This window comes from Nelumbo lutea, chromosome 7 (genome assembly GCF_056320005.1).
Source record: "Nelumbo lutea isolate HS-2025 chromosome 7, American lotus-T2T, whole genome shotgun sequence".
NCBI classification, from domain to species: domain Eukaryota; kingdom Viridiplantae; phylum Streptophyta; class Magnoliopsida; order Proteales; family Nelumbonaceae; genus Nelumbo; species Nelumbo lutea.
Window position 1 is genome coordinate 22,122,716 of NC_142690.1, and position 21,628 is coordinate 22,144,343.

At 39.5% G+C, this 21,628-nt stretch overlaps 1 protein-coding gene across 1 annotated transcript in view; it reads right to left on the reverse strand.

Annotated features, from left to right (window-relative positions):
• Window positions 1–5,778: 5,778 nt before the first annotated feature.
• ABCB25 (ABC transporter of the mitochondrion 3) overlaps window positions 5,779–21,628 on the reverse strand; it is a 115,705-nt gene continuing 99,855 nt past the window's right edge. The window contains exons 19-20 of the mRNA XM_088955097.1: window positions 16,584–16,719; window positions 5,779–6,210 (exon numbers count right to left, since the gene is read on the reverse strand). Of these exons, the coding sequence (XP_088811223.1) occupies window positions 6,091–6,210; window positions 16,584–16,719 (256 nt within the window). The 3' untranslated portion in view covers window positions 5,779–6,090. The remainder of the gene's footprint in view (window positions 6,211–16,583; window positions 16,720–21,628) is intronic.

Genomic DNA, 21,628 nt, shown 5'->3' on the forward strand with positions numbered 1-21,628 from the left:
CTCTCTACCCACACTCGCTTTGAATTGTGAGATGTGCAGCTGTAGTGTACTGTCAATATACTATGGATAGGGTGTGGATAGAGAAGGTGAGTAGGAAATCGGGGTTTTCTTCTTGAAGAGCATGATGAGGCACAAATCCGCTCACTCCCTTGTGTCTCAATGATGTGGCTCAAATTGGTTCCAACCTGGTGATGTCGAGCTGTGAGTCTATACGTCCGAGTTGAGAGATGCTGTAAAGGAACAAGGGTCACGGTGCCTAGGTAGGTTTAACCCAGGAGAACACTCCAATGCTTAAGTCAGTAAGGTGATTTAGTGAGAATCTTTGAAAGAGTTCAAGAGATTCAGTGCGGATAACTTTCAGAGCGTCCCAAGGTTCTTTTTATAATTTTTGGGCATTCAGGTGTCGTTGATCAATGTCTATGAGCTTTCTACAGAGCTATTTCCGCAGTTTGAGGGAGTAGTGGTCCGTTAGTTGCTAAATTCGCACGGCGGTTACAGGTCACCCATAGGTCTTGTGGTGCATGATTCGGTGAATTGTTCCTATAGTCTCAGTAACGATACTAAATTGGATATGGCACATGGGACGGTTTCGGGTGAGCTGTTTGTTGTCGGTGGGCTGAGCTCGCCTCAGCTTGGCCGCATACCTATTATAATCTGCCACATGTTGAGCTGGCTAGCTATCTTTCTGATTTGGATGTTGTGTTGCTGATAGCATCCACATGTTCACCATCAAGTGGATTGGCCAAAATGCCCCTCATTAAAACAGTTTCAAAAGATCACGAGCAGTTCTCATCTATACATTGGTTTATTTCTCTAATAAGCTAGAGTGAGAAGATTTAAGACTCGTAACAGTGTTCATTCTTCTAATTATATCACATAAACCATACATGATCATCCAAGAAAAAGAGGTTCTAAGGAGACATCTTCAAAAGAACATATATGTTTTCATCTGCTTATTTAATATCATGTTCGATAAATCATGTAACTTTCATATTAGAAAATATACTTTTGTTTTAAAACAAAATCAATTCATTTTTGCTTCTCAAAACAAAAACACAATTAAAAAATGTATTTTCGTTTTTATGCTAAGTGACAATTTTAATAACAAATGAAAATAAAAACATTAATGTTGTAGATACATGCACCCCTAATGTGTTAAAAGCTCATTTCGTCATGCTCTAGAGATTGAACTGTGAGTTTATAGCCCCAGACATGTTTATAGCCCCAGACATGTGAGCAAGCTATTTTTTTAGTGTACTATGATCAATCAAATGGCTTCTTCTGATCTTCTGAGCATAAATCACGTTAGATATGGTCATAAATTGCAACTGTGAGTTTATAGCCCCAGACATAAGAGATCCTGGGTGTACTTGGCCTCACCCACCATCATATCTCAAATCAAACCACACCCACCACCATATCAAACCCTCCATAGATTCCGTAGATCAGAATTCATTCTCTTGAATGCCTAATTTGTTGCACATTAATACAAGTTGGAATAAGTTGTGGATGTTGGCCTTTTGGGGCTGGATTAATTGTAAAACAAAATAAAGAAATAAAAAGGAAGAAGAAAAAGAATGAATTTGTGATTTTTAAAGCCCTAAAGCACAAAACCTCAATCATTAGGCTCAATTTTGTTTTAATCATGGTTTTCAAAATTGGGAGAATCTGTCAGGTAATCAGTTTTGTTTCATCTTAAAATTGTTTTTTTTTTCAAAAATCGTAAATTGATTTGATCAATGACCCGCTGGCTCAGGTAGTTGAATCATTAAACTGTCGACTTGAACAATGGTTTTCTGTTCATTATTTATTTATTTATTTATTTTTTAAGTCAGAACAGGCCATCCATTTGAATCGGACAACCTCACCAATTTTAAAAACCTTGATTTTACTAGAACGGTTTCTTTTCCAGTTTTAAAAACCTTGATTTTACTTTTAAAGGAGCAACCTCACCAATTGGATGGATTCCATGTACTGTGTTCATTATTGGAAGATGGGGAAGACTTTCATTTGGTCAATGTATTAGATAGTAACCATGTAGTGGTGTCCTTTGAATATAGAACATGTGGGCCATACAATGTAGTTTTTAAACCCATCTACAGCGCCAGCTCATCATAGAGACCGGATCTGCTCCTCACACCTGGTGCTTCACAGGCGTCTCACATGCACATTCTATCATGCATTAGGAATATTTCCCACACTTATTAATTATTATTCACGGGAGATATTCCCAATGCATGGTGGATGTGCATGTGAGACACTCATTTGTGAGGAGCAGATCCTGTCTTATCAACATAACCCTAGACCCTTCTAAAAGAAAAAAAACATGGTTTTTAAAAACGAACCAGTGACCGAATCAGTTAGGGGTCCACTTATCGGTTCGAATGCTCCGATTGTTCAACTTGAACAGTCGGCCTGTTCTAACAAAAAAACAAAAAAAATTTAAAAATTAGAAAATGGTCAAAATCGTCTGAACAATTAATCAGCCGGTTCAGTGGTTTGCTGACCAAAATCAATGATTTTGGGGAAAAAGCGGTTTTGGAAAAAAATGGAACTGGTCAAGTGACCGACTCCCGATTTTTCCAATCCAACCGTCTGGTCCGGTTTTAAAAACAGTGAGAAAAGGAAATAGAAGAAAAACCATCTTGGGTACGCATGTTTAGGGATGTTGGTGACTTGGTGGGTTGGATGAATTCGGCTTCGATCAGTAAAAGCCCATGCTCACACGGTTCAAACAGTCTAATGCAAGACTGGAAAGGCTGTTCTAATGGAATTTGCACTGACTAAGTGGGTCTCAGATTGGGTAGGTCATTAAGCGGTGAAACTCCATTGAGATTATTTCTTGCATGCAAAATCCAGTACGTTAATCGGGATTTGGTCCTTACAGAATGCTCTTCATATCGACTTTAGAGCACATCCCACCTTCCATTGGGAACATTCTCCATGAATAACAACATCCAATTAGGGGAGATGTTCCCATATACCGCTGGTACTTTCTGTGAGTTTGGGTGTCATAAATTATAAATTGAATAATAAAATGTAAAATTATGAAAAAATCATAATATTCATAGAAAATTGAGCATGTTTCTAATGTTATAATATATTCAACATATTATACAAATTAAAATGTGTTATAAATGAAAATTATTGTTATTAATGATGAAAATTACCAGATGGGGTGGGTTTTTTGCTTGAAGGATGGGTTGTCTTATGGTAATTTTCATCATTACCATTTGCTTGAAGGATTCTAAAACCCTACCTGATGGGTACCCACCCCTACCCTCCCCAATAGGGCGATTTTTTTTTTTTTCTTGAAGGATGGGTTTTAGGATTCTACAAGCCTTATGGATACAGGTAGGATACATTATTAGGCTAAACCCAACCCTCCCCAACCCACATAAACTTTATGTACCAAGTGTTGAATTTAATAATATTTTGAAATATATGTGAAAAATAAATTATAACTTGTGTTTTCTACATGCCTTAATGAAATAATTTGAAATTTTGTTGTTTATTTGTGTTATTTTACTTGCTTGTATATGACAATAAATAATAGGAAATTAGATGTGCGTTCTAATTCCAACTCACCCCTACCCTTGAATGAGGGGAGGGTAGGATTGGGGAGGGTTTTGCATTTTTCATGTGTAGGTAGAGTTTGGATTCTCAAAATCCAACTCGCTACAGGTTTTGGAGTGGGTACAGGTTGGGAGGTTTAGGGAGGTGGATAGAGTCTAGAATTAACAAAACCCGCCCTATTTCCATCCGTGTATTTCCATTACTCCTTTTTGTCATTAAGTTTTTTTATAAGAATACTAAAATTATCACCATTATCCAAATATGCCATGTTCAACACATGCAGATTCACTTGTGCTAGTATTTACAAATATGGCAATGCCATAATGTTAATGGTTTGGGTATGGATGGCGTGAAGCACACACATCGAACCCAATCTACCAAATTGAGGTTAACCCAACCCTAAACTTAGGATCAGGTCAATGTGGATTTGCCACTTAGCCTGACCCACTAACATCCCTAGTAGAAAGTACAGAGTGGAAACCTGAACTCTTGGTTAGATTATACATAATGTCTAGCTTTTATAGACATGATTAGACCGGACCGGGTGGTTAGAACATAAAACCTGAGATCGATATCCATTCCAAATTTTTATACTATTATTCAAATTTTAAAAAGAAAACGGTAAATAACTTATTGGGTTTCAACGACCCAACCGGTTTTTAACAAGATTTTTTAAACCGAACCAGTCAGGGGTCCGGTTCCCAGGCTGAATGGCCCAACTGTTCGAACCGAATGGATGGCCAATTCTGACAAAAAATTTAAAAATAAAAAATGGCCAAAACCGTTGAATAGTTCGACTACCTGGGTCAATGATTTGCTGACCAAATCAACAGTTTTTGACAAAATAACGATTCTGAGATAAAACGATTCTCGATTTTTCTGGTCCAGTTTTAAAAACCATGGTTTTTAATGACCATCTCGCAAGTCGCATAACTTAAATTACCATAAACTTTCAAAAGACAACAAAGAAACTTGAACTTTGTGACCCCTCTAGCCACCGCTTACACCACCAAAATAACATGCTATATACATATATACCCGTTTAACATACAACATTGTTGATGACCCACCCCCATGCGATTGTATAGCCCTTCAAAAGAAAAAAAATAATAATAATAGTATGAAAAATAAAAATAAAAATAAAAAAACTACTACAACCATACATGACAAAATAACTATGATAACTCAAAACCAATACCTTCATTTTAAAAAAGAGGTGATATGATTTTGGAACACAACAACCCTTTTTTTGAACCACGAACCAATCACTACCCTAATAAACAAGTTAAATTAAAAATAGCAAATTACAATCCTAAAACCCATACTGTAAACAAGTAAACCAATAAAATAGGTAACTATAGTTCAAACTTGAGACCATCAACAGTGTACTTTAGGAAATGATTAGTAAAGAATTAGGAACATTACTCCAACCAAAACAGTCACTAACCCTGCTTTTTCCAAAATATTTACTTATACAAGTTTATATGTTCTTGTTGGGTAGACCGTGATTTCCCTTATAGATGATGGCTTTGCCCAAAATTAAAAATTCTCCACTTGACTTTAGCTATTTTCACTTGTAGCCAATAAATAAAATAAAATAAAATAAAAACTTTTCAATGCCACCCCCCCCCCCCAAAAGCAAAATTTGGTTCAAACTTATTGCTTATGTCCCTCAGCAAAACTGGTAAAACCAATTAAGACAATTTTCATTGTTCCTTATGAAATTATAAATTCTCCTTATAATTTACTAGGCTAAATATGTACCAATACATTGAAGATTGTTTACAAAATCTCCCATTCAAAGCTTCAACCAGTCTAACTCATTCCCCCTCAATGAAACCAATAAAACAAGTAGAATAAATTAAAAATTACTTCTATGCAACTAGATCTGCTACCAACAAACGCTACCAACAAGCCTCCCAACAGGACCCTAAGCTGCACAAGGGAAACATCTCCCCATGAATGACAAGAGATGTTCCTGATGTGCGGCTGTAAGCCTGTAATGGCTTGTTGGTAGCAGATCCTAAAACCCTAATTTGATTTAAGAAAGCATTACATATTAGGAAAATGCAAAAAAAAATTATATGTACAAACATGTTTGGACTTGTCACAAAGACTTAACATTTACACAGTTTTTTTTCCTGCAAGTGAATTTATAGTAATATGAAATCTTTAGCTAAGGATTCGGCATATTTAGATATATTTTTCTTGGTGTAAAAGCTATTTCATTCAAAATATCAAGAATGAACAATCTATTCAACCGTTCTAGTTATTTAGTGTAATGGCACATTGTAAATAGTAGATGGGAAGATTTACAATTAGAGAGAGAGTTTTAGTAATTGGTACAAATGAAAATGTGTAATTCTTCTCAAGTTTAGCTCCTACAAAATATTAAAGAATTACCATGTTTATAGGGAGCTAAAAACCTAGGAAACTATCATACAACATGACAAATAAAAAACTTTTTGCAACATCAAAGGGAAAATAAATTTTGCCTCCACTTTGATGGTCTAATTAATTCCCATCAGAAGTGTTATTTTGTTGTCCCCACAGCTGAGCGTATCTTCCTGCATTTGACAAGAGAACTTCATGGGGTCCCTGTTCAACTACCTTCCCATTTTCCAGGACAATAATCTGGAAATTCACAAGGTAAAATCAATTAGAAAAATAAGAGGGAAATTTTGATTTTTTTTTTGGCTGGGGGATGAGATAAATAAGAAAATGTCAACAACTAATGCATCAAAATTAGAACCCAGCAGAACCAACATTTTAAGAAACTACCAGTATTTTAAAAGGGGTGTGAAATTTTAAAGACCGCTTCCAAGTTTTCTGTGCATGTTTGTTTTTAATTTGATAATATATTTAGTGTTTTTTAAAATGTTTGTTTTTAAAGACCGCTTCCAAATTTCCAATAGTTTTGATGGATTTATATGAATGTAATTTTTTCCAAGATCTTAGTAATTTGCGATGGGATTCTCTGCAAGCAGAAACTCTGCACACATCATGAAAGCATGGGAATCCCACTATGCATTGGGAACATCCCCCCAAGAATTTAAACATGAATGCGAGATATTCTCAATGTGCAGCTGGATGCTATGTGAGCAGAACTTTTGCTTGCAGGAGATCCAGGCTCTAGTAATTTATGGTCCTTGTTTATATGATGATTTTCATCTACTTTTCTTGTATGAAAATAGTCATGTCTACAAGTTCACAATTTTCTCAATTAAAATTTTCTGTTTATAAGATAAGGCTCATCATCACAAGATCCTAGCACCAAGCCCCAAGTTTATCCTATTCTTTAACCGTTCACTGCTGGGTTCCCTACATCTCCTACTGCCCAAAAACAGAACAGATAAAACATGATTGCTTTAAACTAATAGATACCTACCCCATAACAGTGTTGTGCGTTTCTCTTGAGCTATGATATCTACAAGGAAATTTGCAAATTAGGGAACACAGGAAAAGACTGATCCCATAGTGAGAGCCAAATGCTTTGCTCCCAAAGTCTGGTGTCTTAAACAATGTTTTAAAACACAGAGGCTTGGCGCAAGGCGTTCCACTACCTAGAGACATGAGGCGTAATTCAGAACATAAGAGGTGTAAGCCTCCCGAACACAAGGAGGCATAAGCCTCCTTAAGAGGAGGGGGATGAGGAGGAAGGAGGGAGGGGAGGAGGAAGAAGAGGAAGGAGGATCTCTTTTTTTTTTTTTGCCCCGGGCCCACTTTCCTTCCCCTTGTCTTTTCTTCCCTTCCCTTTTCTTTTTTCTTTTTCTTTTCTCTTTTTTTCTTCTCTTTCTTTTTTCTTTCCCTTCCCTTTCTTTTCCTTTCCTTTCCTTTCCTTCCTTTTTTTCTCTCTTTTTTTCTTTTTTTTTTGTCTTTTTATATGAAATGTGCATGAGGCATACGCTTCTAGCACGCCTCATGAAAAAGGCGTATGAGGTGTATGCCTCAGAGGTATCAGTGCCTCGGGCATTCACCTCAGGGTATTTTGGGGGCGCCTTGCCTGGAGGCATACGCCTCCCACACCTTTTAAAACACTGGTCATAAATGACAAGCCCTTCCATTTCTCCTTTTAGTTAGTCGGCAATCATCTGAGTTCCCTTCTACAAGCAAATATCCTTGCAAATCGATGCCCTTGTAGTACAGCTTGCAGTTATGCTATTAATTTTCAGAACCTATCAAGTCATGCCTGAAACAGTGTTTTAAAAGTCAACATGGAGGCTGACCTGTTTATATATAAACATGGAGGCATGATGCGAATTCGCATTCCACTACCCAGATGCATGAGGCATTCAGAACACAAGTCGTGTACAACTCCCAAGCACAAGGGTGTATAAACCTCCTTAAGAAGAAGAGGAAGAAGAAGTGGAAGCTCTTTTTGATTCTAGATGTTTTGTATGAAGAAGAACGACGATGTATAATGCTAGCAAAACGGGGGGAGAAATCATCCCGCCGTACATCGGGAACACCCCCCCTCCAGTTAATTGCTTATAGTTCATTCCCTTGCTCATGTCAAACTGGGTACAAATCATTTGATGGAAATAGAACATTATTTTGGAACTTCACCACAAGATCATAGAAGATAAATCCAAGTATAACGAGAATAATCATCCACAAACAGCAAAAAGTAACAAAAACCTCCCATAGACGGAACACGATAAGGTCCCCCTACATCAGAATGCACAATTTCAAAAGGTAAATTCATTCTTGTTTTACTAGAACAAAATAAATGTCTACAATGCTTAGCAAATCAAAACTTTCAGACTGTAAACTTGGCAACTTAATAGTTAACACCTATGAACAACTCCGGAAATAAAAGACACAGACTAAAAAGGCAAATAACCTAACCGATGACATAAAATAACACGATCAACTGGCTCAAATAGGACAAACTCATAAGCAACCAGATGGTGTTGGGTGAGACTCTTAGGCACATTGGGCAGATATTTATTCCATTCGCCTCACAATCACTACCCAATCATCTTCTAAGACTTGAGATTCTAAAAGACACAATGATGAGGAAAGAAGGTTACAAAACAATTCAAATCTTTTGTAATGGCACTAACTAAAAGAAGATTTGTATTGAGGTTAGGAATATGAAGGACAAAAGAAAGATTTAGGTTATTAGAAATCTTGGTGTTTCCCTTTCCCAAGATAGGAGCAAGGGAACTATCACCAATAGATACTCTCTCTTCTAGAGCAAAAGGTATATGAATGAAACAAATGCGAAAGGGAGGTCATGAATCTAGATTACCTATATAACTGACATGGTTGGCAATGGTAGTTGTACCAGTGGTTTTAAAAGTGCAAGGCACAAAAAAACAAGGGCCATTTTGTGCCCAAGTCACAAGGTGCAAGGCGAGGCATGCACCTTTTTGAAGCAAAGCGCAAAAATGCAAAAATGCAAAAAAAAATCAGAAAATGCAAAATATTAAACACGATATTAATTAAAATTATAAACTTAAAATTTAAAATAAATGTTTAAAAAAAAATCTATTATCTCAAATTAAAATATATAAACAAAACATGTAAAACATATTTATAATGAAAATTTAAAAATAAAATCAAACATAACATATAAAACATATTCAAGCAAGTAAACTCTTAACCTCTTTAACTTTTTTCCCAATTGCATTACCTTAAATAGCTAATGTGATGTTAAACATTATATGTTCCTGATTCTACAAGTCGCCTTTGTACCAAGCCCCTCGAGGCAAGCCCAAACAAGTCCATATTACGAAATTTAAGACCCTAATATGAACTTGTTTGGGCCTGCCTCAAGGGGTGTGGTTGGGTCCAGCCCTAGACCCTAGATTCTAAGCATAAAAAAAACAAAAACAATGCACAGATTTTCTTTTTAAAGTGTTGCACCTGGGACCTAGGTGAGGCGCATACCCTAAAATGCACGTCTGTGCACCTAGGCGCACTTGAGGTGTGCCTTTTAAATCATGAGTTGTACTTGAATGAGCAAAAGCAGTAAAGGAAGCAGTAGAGGGGCCTACAGCACTAGTAGCACTTCCCATAAACTTCACCCAGTGGCTTAGATATTTCTCATAGTTATCAAATTCGGCTCTTGTGGCTGCAAGGATTTCTAGTGATGAATATTTCTGCTATACAAAAGTGAAATTCTACTTATCTATAGAAGTAGTAGCAACATTATCATTGTGTAAATGGATGATTCTGTCCTTACAAGAAAGAATAAAATACATCAGTGTACAAAAGTACTGTACAAAGAAAGATGAAAGATAAAATTACAAATATTAACTCCCATCTTCTCTCTATTCCCCCTAAAACTGATGTCGAAGTAAAAGCATCAATTTGTCCACAACGACATTGTGTCTAATGCAAGTCATAATGATAGGTTGCTGCCTACCTCAGGGTTCCTTTGAGGGGAACTGACCACCTGAAGAGAGAGGGAGAGAGAGAGAGAGCAAAGAAAGGATCGTTATTATTATCATTTCTTGGTAGAGGGTTCAGCTTATATAACTATAGCTGACCGTTACACTGCAATTCTAACAAACTCGGTTGCGATTTCCCTCGATCGTGGTCTGGAGCTGCTCAAGTGCAAGGCAGAGGTTCTTCTTCTTTCATGTATACACCATCGTAACCGGGGGTCGTGGGCCATTAGCATAACGAGCTGGGCTTGGGTCGGCCCTTGGGTTCTCATCATCTCCTCCCTCCTTCAAATCGACCTTGGGCTCGAGGTCGAGATCAAGAAACTGAGTTTGCAACTCCCAATAAGGTTCCCAAGTGACATCAATTGTAGGTAGCCCATCCCATTCTACCAGGGCCTCCTGGATGACCCGCTTCCCTTTCTTAATCCATCTGAAATCTGTGAAGCGCTTGGGCTCAGTAACTAGACCTCCGTCGTCAGTGAACGTGGGCAGTGTTGGGATGACGATGGACTGTGGGCTGGTGCATTTCTTAAGCAAGGATACATGGAAGACTAGGTGAAGGCGGGAGGTGGGGGGAAGCTCCAATTTATAAGCAACCTGGCCAATTCTTTCCAAAATCTTGTACAGGCCAAAGTAACGGGGTCCAAGTTTTGCCCAAGCCCTCTTTGTTACTGAGACTTGACGATAGGGTTGAAGCTTCAGGTAAACATATTCCCCAATCTCGTACTCCATCTCCCGATGCTTCTTGTTGTAGTAGCGCTTCATTCTCTGTTGGGCTTGGTACAAGTTAAACTTAAGCTCCTGTAGGACTTCATCTCTGTTGATCAATTGTGTCTCAACGGCAGCCACGTTGGTGGATCCCAATTCATACGGCAGAATGGCGGGAGGATCCCTCCCGTACATGGCCTTGAAGAGAGTCATGGTTGTTGTTCCTTGGCACGTGGAGTTGTACCAATATTCGGCCCAAGGTAACCACCAGACCCATTGTCGTGGCCTGTCCCCTGTAAAGCATCTCAAATATGTCTGTAAGCACTTGTTTACCACCTTAGTTTGGCCGTCGGATTGTGGGTGGTAGCTGGTGGACCAATGTAACTTAGTCCCCTGAAGCCGGAAATATTCCCTCCAAAACTGGCTAAGGAAGGCCGGATCATGATCTGAAACAATCGACTTGGGAGTTCAGTGTAACTTGGCCACATCCCTGATAAAAACTTCAGCAACCATTGCAGCAGTATAGGGATGCGGAAGTGCCAAGTAGTGCGCATATTTTCTGAGGCAATCGACGACCACCATTACAACTGACTGTTTGTTGGACTTGGGCAACCCCATAATGAAGTTCATAGAGATCTCCTCCCACACCTGTGTGGATATTTTGAGAGGCTGCATCAAAACGGAAGGTGCCTGATAGTCATACTTCTGCTGCTGGCAAGTGGGACAGGCAGCCACATATTGTTGGACCCTCTTTTTTATACTAGCCCAATAGTAGTGTGAGGCCAGCCGTGAGTCATGAAAAAGTTGTAAGAAAGCAGTAAAGTGTTGGGAGGAGGGAGGTAACACGTACCGCCCTTTGTAGAGCAGATCTGGGTCCATCATGGTGTATCCTGGTACCGCGGTTGGGTCCTGCTGATAACGGGCTCGTATCTGGGCCAATCTGGTGCATCACGAGCTTCCAACCTGATTGCTTCAAATAATGGGTGAATGGGTTGAGAACCCATCAATTGATGTAACTTGATTACCCTAGAGAGGGCACCTGCTGCCTTATTGGTGGGCCCAAGTTTGTATTCAATAGAGTAGTCATACCCAAGAAGCTTAGAGATCCATTTTTTCTGGTCTTCTGTGTGGGCCCGTTGCTCCAACAAGAACTTGAGGCTCCTCTGGTCTATTCAAATAATGAAATACCAGCCCCATGGATAGGCCCGCCATTTCTGGACTGCCAAAGCGATAGACATGAGTTCCTTTACATAAGCTGAATAATTTTGGGCCTGGGCTGACAAACCCTTACTGTAATAGGCAAGGGGCTTCCCCTTTTGCATCAGAACTACGTCTAATCTGGTCCTCGAGGCGTCGCACTCTAGCACAAAAGTCTCGTTGAAGTCCAGTAGGACCAAAACTGGAAGTGTGGATACGGCCCTCTTCAGGTTTTCAAAGGCATGATGAACTTCGGGTCCGCAAATAAAGGAGTCCCACTTCAACAACTGAGTTAATGGGGCTGCCATCAGCCCATATCCAGGAATAAATCGTTTGTAATAGCCCGTGAGACCGAGAAAACCTCTGAGAGCCTTCACTGTAGTGAGAGTGGGCCAAGCCTGAACCCTAGTCAGCCATAACTTGCCCTGTTGTGACTATGTGACCTAAATAATGGACCCTGGTCTGGCCAAACGTGCATTTGGACAATTTGGCATAGAACCAATTCTCTCGCAACACCTCCAAGGTTCTTTCAAGATGTTGTAAGTGTGTAGACCAATCACAGATGTATACCAAGATGTCATCAAAGAACACCAATATGAAACGCCTTAGAAAAGGCCTAAATATGTCATTCATAATGGACTGAAAAGTAAGGGTGCATCTGAGCCTCCTAGTTCGAAGTCCATGGTCATCTGAGTCCAATTACACATTACTGGGCCTACCTAGCGCAACCATTGCACCCCTAACATAGCATCCGCCCCACTAAAGTCTAGGGGGTGGAGATCCACTGTAAATTTATGCCCCTGAATGAACAGCTTCCCATCTCTACAAATACCATCACATACAATTTTGTTTCCATCCGTAACATGAAGGGAAAAGCAAGGACAATAGTGGACAGCCATACCTAGTTGGTGGACCAGAATCAAAGCTACAAAGTTGAGAGTGTTGTCACTGTCTATCAAAACAGTCATCGGGCGTCCCCAAAGCTGTCCATTTACCTTCATAGCCTCGGAGGATGTCTATCCGTTTAATGCATTGAGGGATATCTCCGTATCAATTTCGGTGATCGTGGGCTCTTCTTCACCAAGTTCAAGAACCTCCATTTCTCCTTCAGAATCCGTTTGCAAGAGAAATACTTGTTGGACTTTACATTTATGGCCTGGCTCGAGTTTCTCCTCACAATTGTAACACAAACCTTTCTCTCGTCGAGCTTGCATCTCAGCCCAGGATAGGCGTCTAAAAGGTATTTTGGGCCTCTGAGCAGAGGCTCTGTCTAGTCCGGTATTGGGCTGGGGCAAAAGCTCATCTAACTTGTGAGGTGGAGACTTAAGAATCAATCTCGTGGCTCGATTTACTCGCCTCGTCTAGCCCAGACATTCCTCCTAAAGACGGGCTAACCCCACGACTACCAATAAGGTAGAAGGTCTCCAAGCTTTTACTTCTACCTTGATGTCTTCCCTTAACCCTCCGATGAAACTCCCAACCAACACCTTCTCCGTCCAGCCATCGACACTGCGAGTCTCTCGAGTTCAACTTGATACTCTCGAATAGGCCCTATTTGTTTAAGCTTCAAGAGAACCTCATCCCAGTCTTCATATGCAGTCGGCCCGAAGCTAACACAGAGGACGTCGATGAAGTCCTACCATGAAACTTGTGAGTGCAATCTCTGGAACCACTGGAACCAAAGGATGGCACCGCCATCGAGATGAAACGAAGCAACGATCACCCTCTAATGACCAGGGGTCTCATGATATTCAAAATATTGTTCCGCCTTAAAGATCCCCGGAATGGGGTCTCCGCCAGCAAACGCCGGAAAGTCAAGCTTAGCATACCGTCCCCCATAGGTTCCAGGGCATCTATGTCCACTACTGCTCGACTCCACTTCACTGTCCCTGCCCGCAGCTATCAATTTCTCACGTTGTTGGGAAGCCACCATTGACGGCAACTCCTTCAACTCCTTCAGTTCTAACGTCACCTAGTGTATGTCGACTTCCAAGTGGTCCATCTAGTCATCTAAAGAAGCTGATCGAGTATTAGGCATGGTGAAACGTTGGGCTCTGATACTAGATGATAGGTTGTTGCCTACCTCAGGGTTCCTTCGAGGGGAACCGACCTCCTAAAGAGGGAGGGAGAGACAAAGAGAGAGCGAAGAAAGGACTGTTATTATTATCATTTCTTGGTAGAGGGTTCAACTTATATAACTATAGCTGACCGTTACACTGCAATTCTAACAAACTCAGTTGGTTACGATTTCCCCGAACGTGAAGTTGGTTGCGATTCCCTCAATCGCGGTCTGGAGCTGCTCAAGTCCAGGGTAGAGGTTCTTCTTCTTTCGTGTATACACTGCAATTCTAACAAACTTAGTTGGTTACGATTTCCCCGAACGTGAAGTTGGTTGCGATTCCCTCAATCATGGTTTGGAGCTGCTCAAGTGTAGGGCAGAGGTTATTCTTCTTTCGTGTATACACCATCGTAATCGGGGGTCGTGGGCCATTAGCATAACGGGTTGGGCTTGGGTCGGCCCTTGGGATCTCATCACATAACCTTGGTGAAGAGATCGGCTCACTAAAGATTGGAGGAAATATGAGGAAGAGTGATGTGACCTGCAGTGAGAAGGTCTCTAATGAAGTGAAAATCCACCTCTATGTGTTTAGTTTGTTCATGAAAGACTGGATTAGAGGCGACCTTGATTGCATCCATGTTGTCAGAAAATAAAGGAAAAGGGGCTAGATCATGGAGAAGGGCCTTAAGCTAGACAAGTTCATAGAAAATAGATGACATAGCATGGTATTTAGCTTCAATAGAGGACTTAGAAATTGTCTATTGCTTCTTGCACTTCCAAGAAATGAGTGAATTACCCAAAAAAACACACCATCTAGTGGTGGACCATTTGGTGTCTGGACAACCAGCCCATTCAGCATCAACATAGAAAATCAACTAAGAAGTAAGGTTTGCGAGGAGTAGGCACAAACTGACTTACTATTTGTACAGCATAGGATATCTCTGGCCAAGCCATGGTGAGGTAAATGAGGCTACCAACAAGTTGATGATATAAGTTTGCATTAGAAGAAGTTATCCACCACCCTTACTAAGCTTTAGGTTGAGTTCCAAGGGAGTATCAACCTACTTCAAGTCAAAGAGATTGGCCATCTTGATAAAATCACTAGCATATCTCTAGTGATTAACAAAGTATACCCGGGAACTCTGAGTAACCTCAAGACCAAGAAAGTAGGCCACTAGACCAAGATCCTTCAACTTGAAGGATTGGCCAAGAAGTTGTCTCAACTGAGTGACTGACCAATCCCTTCTAAGTCATCACTAGTAATAAGTATGCCATCAACATACACCAATTGTGGAGTCAAGCATTGAGGACGCTTGAGAATAAAGAGGGAATAATCTGAGAAGCTCTGCTGAAATCCTGATTTAATTACAACTCCACGGAATCTATCAAATCAAGCTCATGGAGATTGTTTGAGCCCATAAGGAAGGCATTCTTTACATCCATTTGGTGAACATTAACAACAGTAAAGGCAAGAATAAGTTTGACAGTAGTCATCTTGGAAACAAGTGCAAAAGTCTCCTCATAGTCAATAGCATGTTCCTATTTGTACCCTTGAGCAACAAGCCAGGCTTTATATCTGTCCAAACTGCCATTAGAATTCAGATTAACAGAGTAAACCCAATGGATACCAATGATGGAAGCATCTGGCGGAGGGGGGACAAGTTCCCAAGTATCAATCTCCAATAAAGCCTAAATCTCAAAGTACATTGCATCTTTCCAATGTCCAACTACTATAGCCTATTGCTAAGATTTTGGATTATCTATGGAAGAAAAAACAATAGAAAGAAAGCTATCGGTGACAGGAAATCCATAGTGGTCAAGGGGCGGGAAACTCAATCAGCTATGTGTTCCTTTATGGGGTAGGAGGTGAAGGATCACTTACAGGAGGTGCAGATGTGGATGGAATAAATTCTAAAGATAAAGAAGAAGCAGTCGTCGGAGTCGATGATGGAGGCGGCATAGGTGCTGGTACAACTGGATACTTTGTAAATTGTGGTACAATAAGTGGGAGAGGGATATTGAATTGTAGAGAATACTAAATTGTTTGGATATTTCTTAATCTTTTGAGCATAGGGGTATTTTTATCTTTTCCTTATTATCACAAAGGAGGGTGTAAGTATCTTTTACTATTCCTTGTACTAAATATAAAAAGAAACAGAAGAAGTCAATGGGCTGCACATTATTTCTTCCTCTCAATTACAATTTTTCTCTCTTCTTTCTTGCTCTATATTACTGAAACGTATTTTCCCATTTTTTGTTTCCTTTACAGGTTTCTTTTCGAGTTGGTATTTATAGAAAAATTTAGCATGTTTATGGGGGTCAAACCTCAAACAATTGCATATTCTTCCCTTGTTAGAATAGGGTAGAAGTGGTTTTCACACAAGCATAACAGAGAAATAAATCTGAAGAAAAATTAAGATAAATCACCAACAAACTTCTATTCTACCACCACTGCATACCCAATGCAAAAATAATGGTGCATTTTGCTATTGAAAAAAAAGAAATAGGTATTGAGATTCTAATATAAGTCCTGAAGGTAAGCCCAAAACCATATGAAAAGGTGCAGTTTCATAATTTTTTTGTTGAATAACTGAAACTTTATTAATAATGACAAAAGAATAATTGTGAAAAGGGCAAATTTAATAAACCTCATCACACTGCATTGCTGTTGTAAGCCGATGAGCAATGAAGATTGCTGTTCGATTCTCTGCTACAGACTTTAATGCATTTAATATCTCAGCCTCTGTTGTACTGTCAAGTGCACTGGTAGCTTCATCACAAAGCCTAGCAAGAACGGTAGGAAGGAAATTAAGGAAATGGAATTTTCTTTACTTTTACATACAGGAAGAAAAAGACTGAAAAAGAGCTGTAAGTAATCAGCATTCACCAGTGATCAATCAGACTTTACAGAAGTCCCAAGATAAGAAAAAATAAAGAAACCATATCTCTAAAATACATCTCTGACTTGATTTTCATTTTAAATGATAGAAAATAACTTGTCTTGCTACCCCTGGAGCTGGGGACTCAATCAAGTTCTTGTCTTTCTACTCCAGCCCTAGCAAGAGAGGCTGATAAAGCATTGGCCAACCATGTGATCCAACAGAATAAGCAGTTAATAAGAGTAGCCAAGGATTTAGTTTTCTGTAGGAGAATCTGAGATTCCAGGGCCCTTTCTAAGTCTAAAAATTCCATCTTAATACAACTTAACAGTGGCCATCAACACATAAACCACTCTAACTAGGTCTGTCAATGGGTTGGTTCTGCGGCTTCTGAGTAATTTCCCAAACTGAACTGAACCGATTATGTCGGTTCTGGTTCCATGATTTTGTCCCAATTAATAATTGGGTCTGTTCCAGTTCTTGCCTGCCCAAACCCAACTCATTGACAGCCCTAACTCAAAAATAACGAGGTCAGTTTTAGGTCCTATAAGAGGGCAAGTACCTCATCTCTTAAAGAATTCCCTTCCACCACCAGACATTCAAAGATCAAAAGTAATGTATTTTCATGATTTCTGAACACAAAACCCATCCTTGAAGGGATAACTTTACCTGAAGAGCAACAATCAAAGTTGCATTTGATTACTCCACTACCCAAAGTGTTAGAAGTAGATAATAACGTATTGGAGTAGGTGACAGGGTAGTTATTTCCATTTACACAAGTTACTTATGTAAGGTTAGTCTAGTATATTTGATTTGTGTTATACTTCCATATAAATATAAGTCGGCCACAATTTTTTTTATCAGAAATAAAGATAGATTCATTAATAAAAAATATATGGGATTAAGGCTAAGTTTGGGAGTGCTTAAAAATAAGTGTTTATCTGAATAAACACTTAATTTGGGCCAGGACCACACCAATAAGCACTTCTTTGCATTTGGGAAATAAGCCCAAAATATGTGCTTATTGGATAAGCCCAAAATTTGGGCTTATTTTTAAGTGCTTATATTTCCTTTTTGGCCTATCTTGTCCTGCCATGTCATTTTAAAAAATACCTATACTACCCCTGTTTAAAATTATGCTTTTTCACCAAACAATCATAAGTGCTTATTAGAATAAGCACTTGTTTTTAATCACTTATTTTTCAAATAAGCACTCCCAAACTTGGCCTAAGTACAATCTGATGACCCTAGTGTCATCCCCACAAAATACAACCAGAATTACAAAGAGGCCCAATATAGGTGCTGCTTTGTAGCCCTTTGTTTGGCTAAAGTATCTGCTAGCCCATTTGCAATTCTCCTGATCCACCTGAATTCAGCATTTATATCCTTTGCTAATCTTTCCACTTCCCTGAAGATATGTTTAAGGGTCCATGGGATATGTTTGTTACATCTTTCCCAGCATATAACTACTTTCGAGTCTCCTTCCATTTCCACATATTGAAAACCCAATTGCTTTGCCAACCGGAGCCCCTTTAGTAAAGCCAATAACTCTGTCTTTGTTGAATTTCTAATGTTAATTGGCCCTGAATATAGAACCAATATCTTCCAATCCACAATCCTGATTGCTTCACCTACTCCTGCCAATCCCGGGTTGCCCATTGAGGCTGCCACCAAAATTCAATTTTACTTTGCTAACCTCTGGTGGTTTCCACTCAACTCTTAGAATTTCCTTTTCTCTAGAGGACAGTACTATTTCTTTCCATGCCCTTAGGACGTCAATTACTGAGAAAAGTTGAAAATTGTCAAAAGTTTTTATCCACGAGGCAACCCTCACTTTATGTTGTCAACTACTTCTTCCAACGTTGTAGTGAGAATGGCCCGAATGGGCCTTAGTGTTCTTTATTTCTTTTAATTAGTATTTAAAAGTCATGTTTCTTAGTTATGGGCCTTAAGGACTTCTTTTATTTTCTTTAATTATTTCTTTAGTGCTGGCCGCCCCATTAAGGGCATCCAAGTAATTGTACTCAGAATTATTAATAAAAGTGATGAAAGGGGGCTAAAGAAAGAGGTTCGAATTCTTCTTTTCTCTCTTCCCTTCTTTTCTTCTTCCACAACCTATTGCTGAAACTTCTTTCTTCTTTCTTCTTTCTCTTCCCACTTTTCTTCTTTTCTTGCATTATCTGAATTATCATAGGTGTAATTTTCAACTTGGTATCAGAGCAGGTTCTCACTTTCAATCTTTTTCTCCTTTCTTTGCCCATACATAGTGTGTATGGAGAACTAATCAGTTGATCAATCAGCTACTTATGCAGCCTAGTTAGGAAGGTTTTTGGAGAGTCTTGTGGAGGTTTTTCATCCTTAATTGAAGCCCAGGGCAGATTCTTGGAGATTTTTCACAAAAACCCTAGATAACTAGAAAAACCTTGTTACAGGTTGTATGGATAGTTTGAACCAGGCGCTTGGGGATCAAAGGTAAGCTTTTTGATTTCTATTAGGGGCAGTTTTAGTTGGATTGAAATTCTGGAACCTCTAGAAGGGTGGTTGAAGTTTCTCTCTTTCTACCCATCTCGTAGGACCCTGTGAAACCCTAATTTTGGGGGGTTGAAAGGTTGTTCTTTGCTTAAAACAGTAAATCCAGCTTAGTAAAGCCCTAATTTGATTTTCATTTGCATCCGTTTACTCAATGGAGCAAACTGGAGGAGAGACCAAATATTCCACAAATTCTAGGTTTGGACATGGGGGGTCAGTGGAGAATCTTTTGGGGTTGTGACTACTGTGAAGCTAGATGGGACCAATTATTTAGCTTGGTCTCAGGCTATTAAGATACATGTGTGTAGTAGAGGAAAATGGGGTTATATTACCGGGAGCAAGAAGAAACCGAAGGAGGAGGATCCTACCTATGAAAGGTGGATGCAGGAAAACTACACAGTAGTGGGTTGGTTAGTGAATTCTGTGAAACCACACATTAGTTAGCATTACCTGTGGATGGAAACTACAAAAGAAGTGTGGGATAGTGTCACAGAGACCTATTCCCAAAAGCTTAATATTACTCAACCCTACAAACTGAAGCATGATGTGAATAATCTTAGACAGGGGGGAGAAGCCCTTAGCAGTCTACTTCTCTATGTTGAAATCTCTTAGGCAAGAGATTAATCTAATGGAGATTGTTGTTTGGGGTTGCAAAAAGGATGCAGAAACATATAGGAGGTTGGTGGAGAGAAATTGGGTCTTTGAGTTCCTCACCGGACTCAACTTAGAGTATGATACTGTGAGGCAAAATGTTTTAGCAAAGGATGAGGTAACTTTGTCTCAAGCATATGCTATGGTGAGTAGTGAGGAGAGCAGAAGACGGGTTTAGTCTATTGAGCCGCAGGTTGATCACTATGCTAATGCTGGGATGAAGCCGAAGGTTAGCATTGGGAAGAAAGATATTATCTATGAATATTGCAAGAAGCACTAACACACTAAAGACACATATTGGAAGCTACACCCAGAGCTCGTTCCTGCCAAATTCAAGAAAGAAAATGGTGGAAAAAGGGTTGAAACTGGAAAAGGTGGAAATGAAAATGTAGCCACCTCTTCACAAGGTGAACAAGGACATGGTGGAGAGAAGTCAATGGAAGAACAGCTTGTAGCCACTAGGGCTGAATATGAGAAGTATGTTCAAATCATCAACCACTTGGAGTCCACTGCTACAACTCCTTCAGAGACAGTTCCTTCCTCTACATATGCTCACTCAGGTATTTGTGCCACTGCACATCATGCTTCTGTCTCAGGCACTCATAGAACCCCTTGGATAATTGATTCTAGTGCTTCTGACCATATGACCAGTGTTTCAGAGTTATTCACCTCTTACCAACTTCTTTCTAGCCAAACAAGATATCCCTTGTTGGTGGCTCCCTATCCCCTATCACGGGAAAGGGAGATATTAAGACCTCTATTGCCCTAACCTTATCATTTGTTCTTCATGTACCTAAACTTAATACCAATTTGCTTTCAATTAGTAATTTGACTAAATCCCTGAATTGCAGTGTGACCTTTTTTCCTTCATATTGTGTTTTTCAGGACATGGAATCTCAAAAGGTGATTGGGAGTGGCCATGGCCCATGAGGCGAATGGGATCTATCTGTTAGACATGCCTGAGTAGAGCCAAGTACAACCTAAGAGAACTACATGTGTTTCAAAGTCCACTAGTCGTATTATGTTATGCCATAATCGTTTGGGTCATTTGTTCTTTTCTTCATTGAGTTAGTTGTTTCCAAAGTTATTTAAAGGAATTAGTCAATCGAGTCTTCATTCTGGGGGCCTTACCATTTACCATGTATGGGTGTGTATAAATATTCCATCCTGTTTATTGATGATTTTTCACAATATACTTGGATTTACCTTATGTGCTCTCGGGATGAAGTGCCTAAACTTGTGCAACAGTTCCATGAACACAAACTCAGTTTAATACCCACATCAAAATATTTCGGTCAGACAATGCTAAGGAATATTTTGGGGACCTTTATCTCCAATCTTGAGAAGTTTGGGGTTATTTATCAGAGTTCTTGTGTTCGCACTCTACAATAAAATGGAGTAGCGGAGAGGAAAAACAGACACATTGTGGAAGTTGCAAGGAGCATTCTTTTTACTATCCATGTTCCTGTGAAGTTTTGGGGTGATGCAATTTTAATAGCTACCTACCTTATTAATCGCATGCCTTCTCAAGTCTTGGGGTTAAAATCTCCTTTTGGAGTCCTCTTTCCTAATGTTGAGATTTTCTCTATTCTTCTGAGGGTCTTTAGTTGCACTTGCTATGTCCACATTCCCAG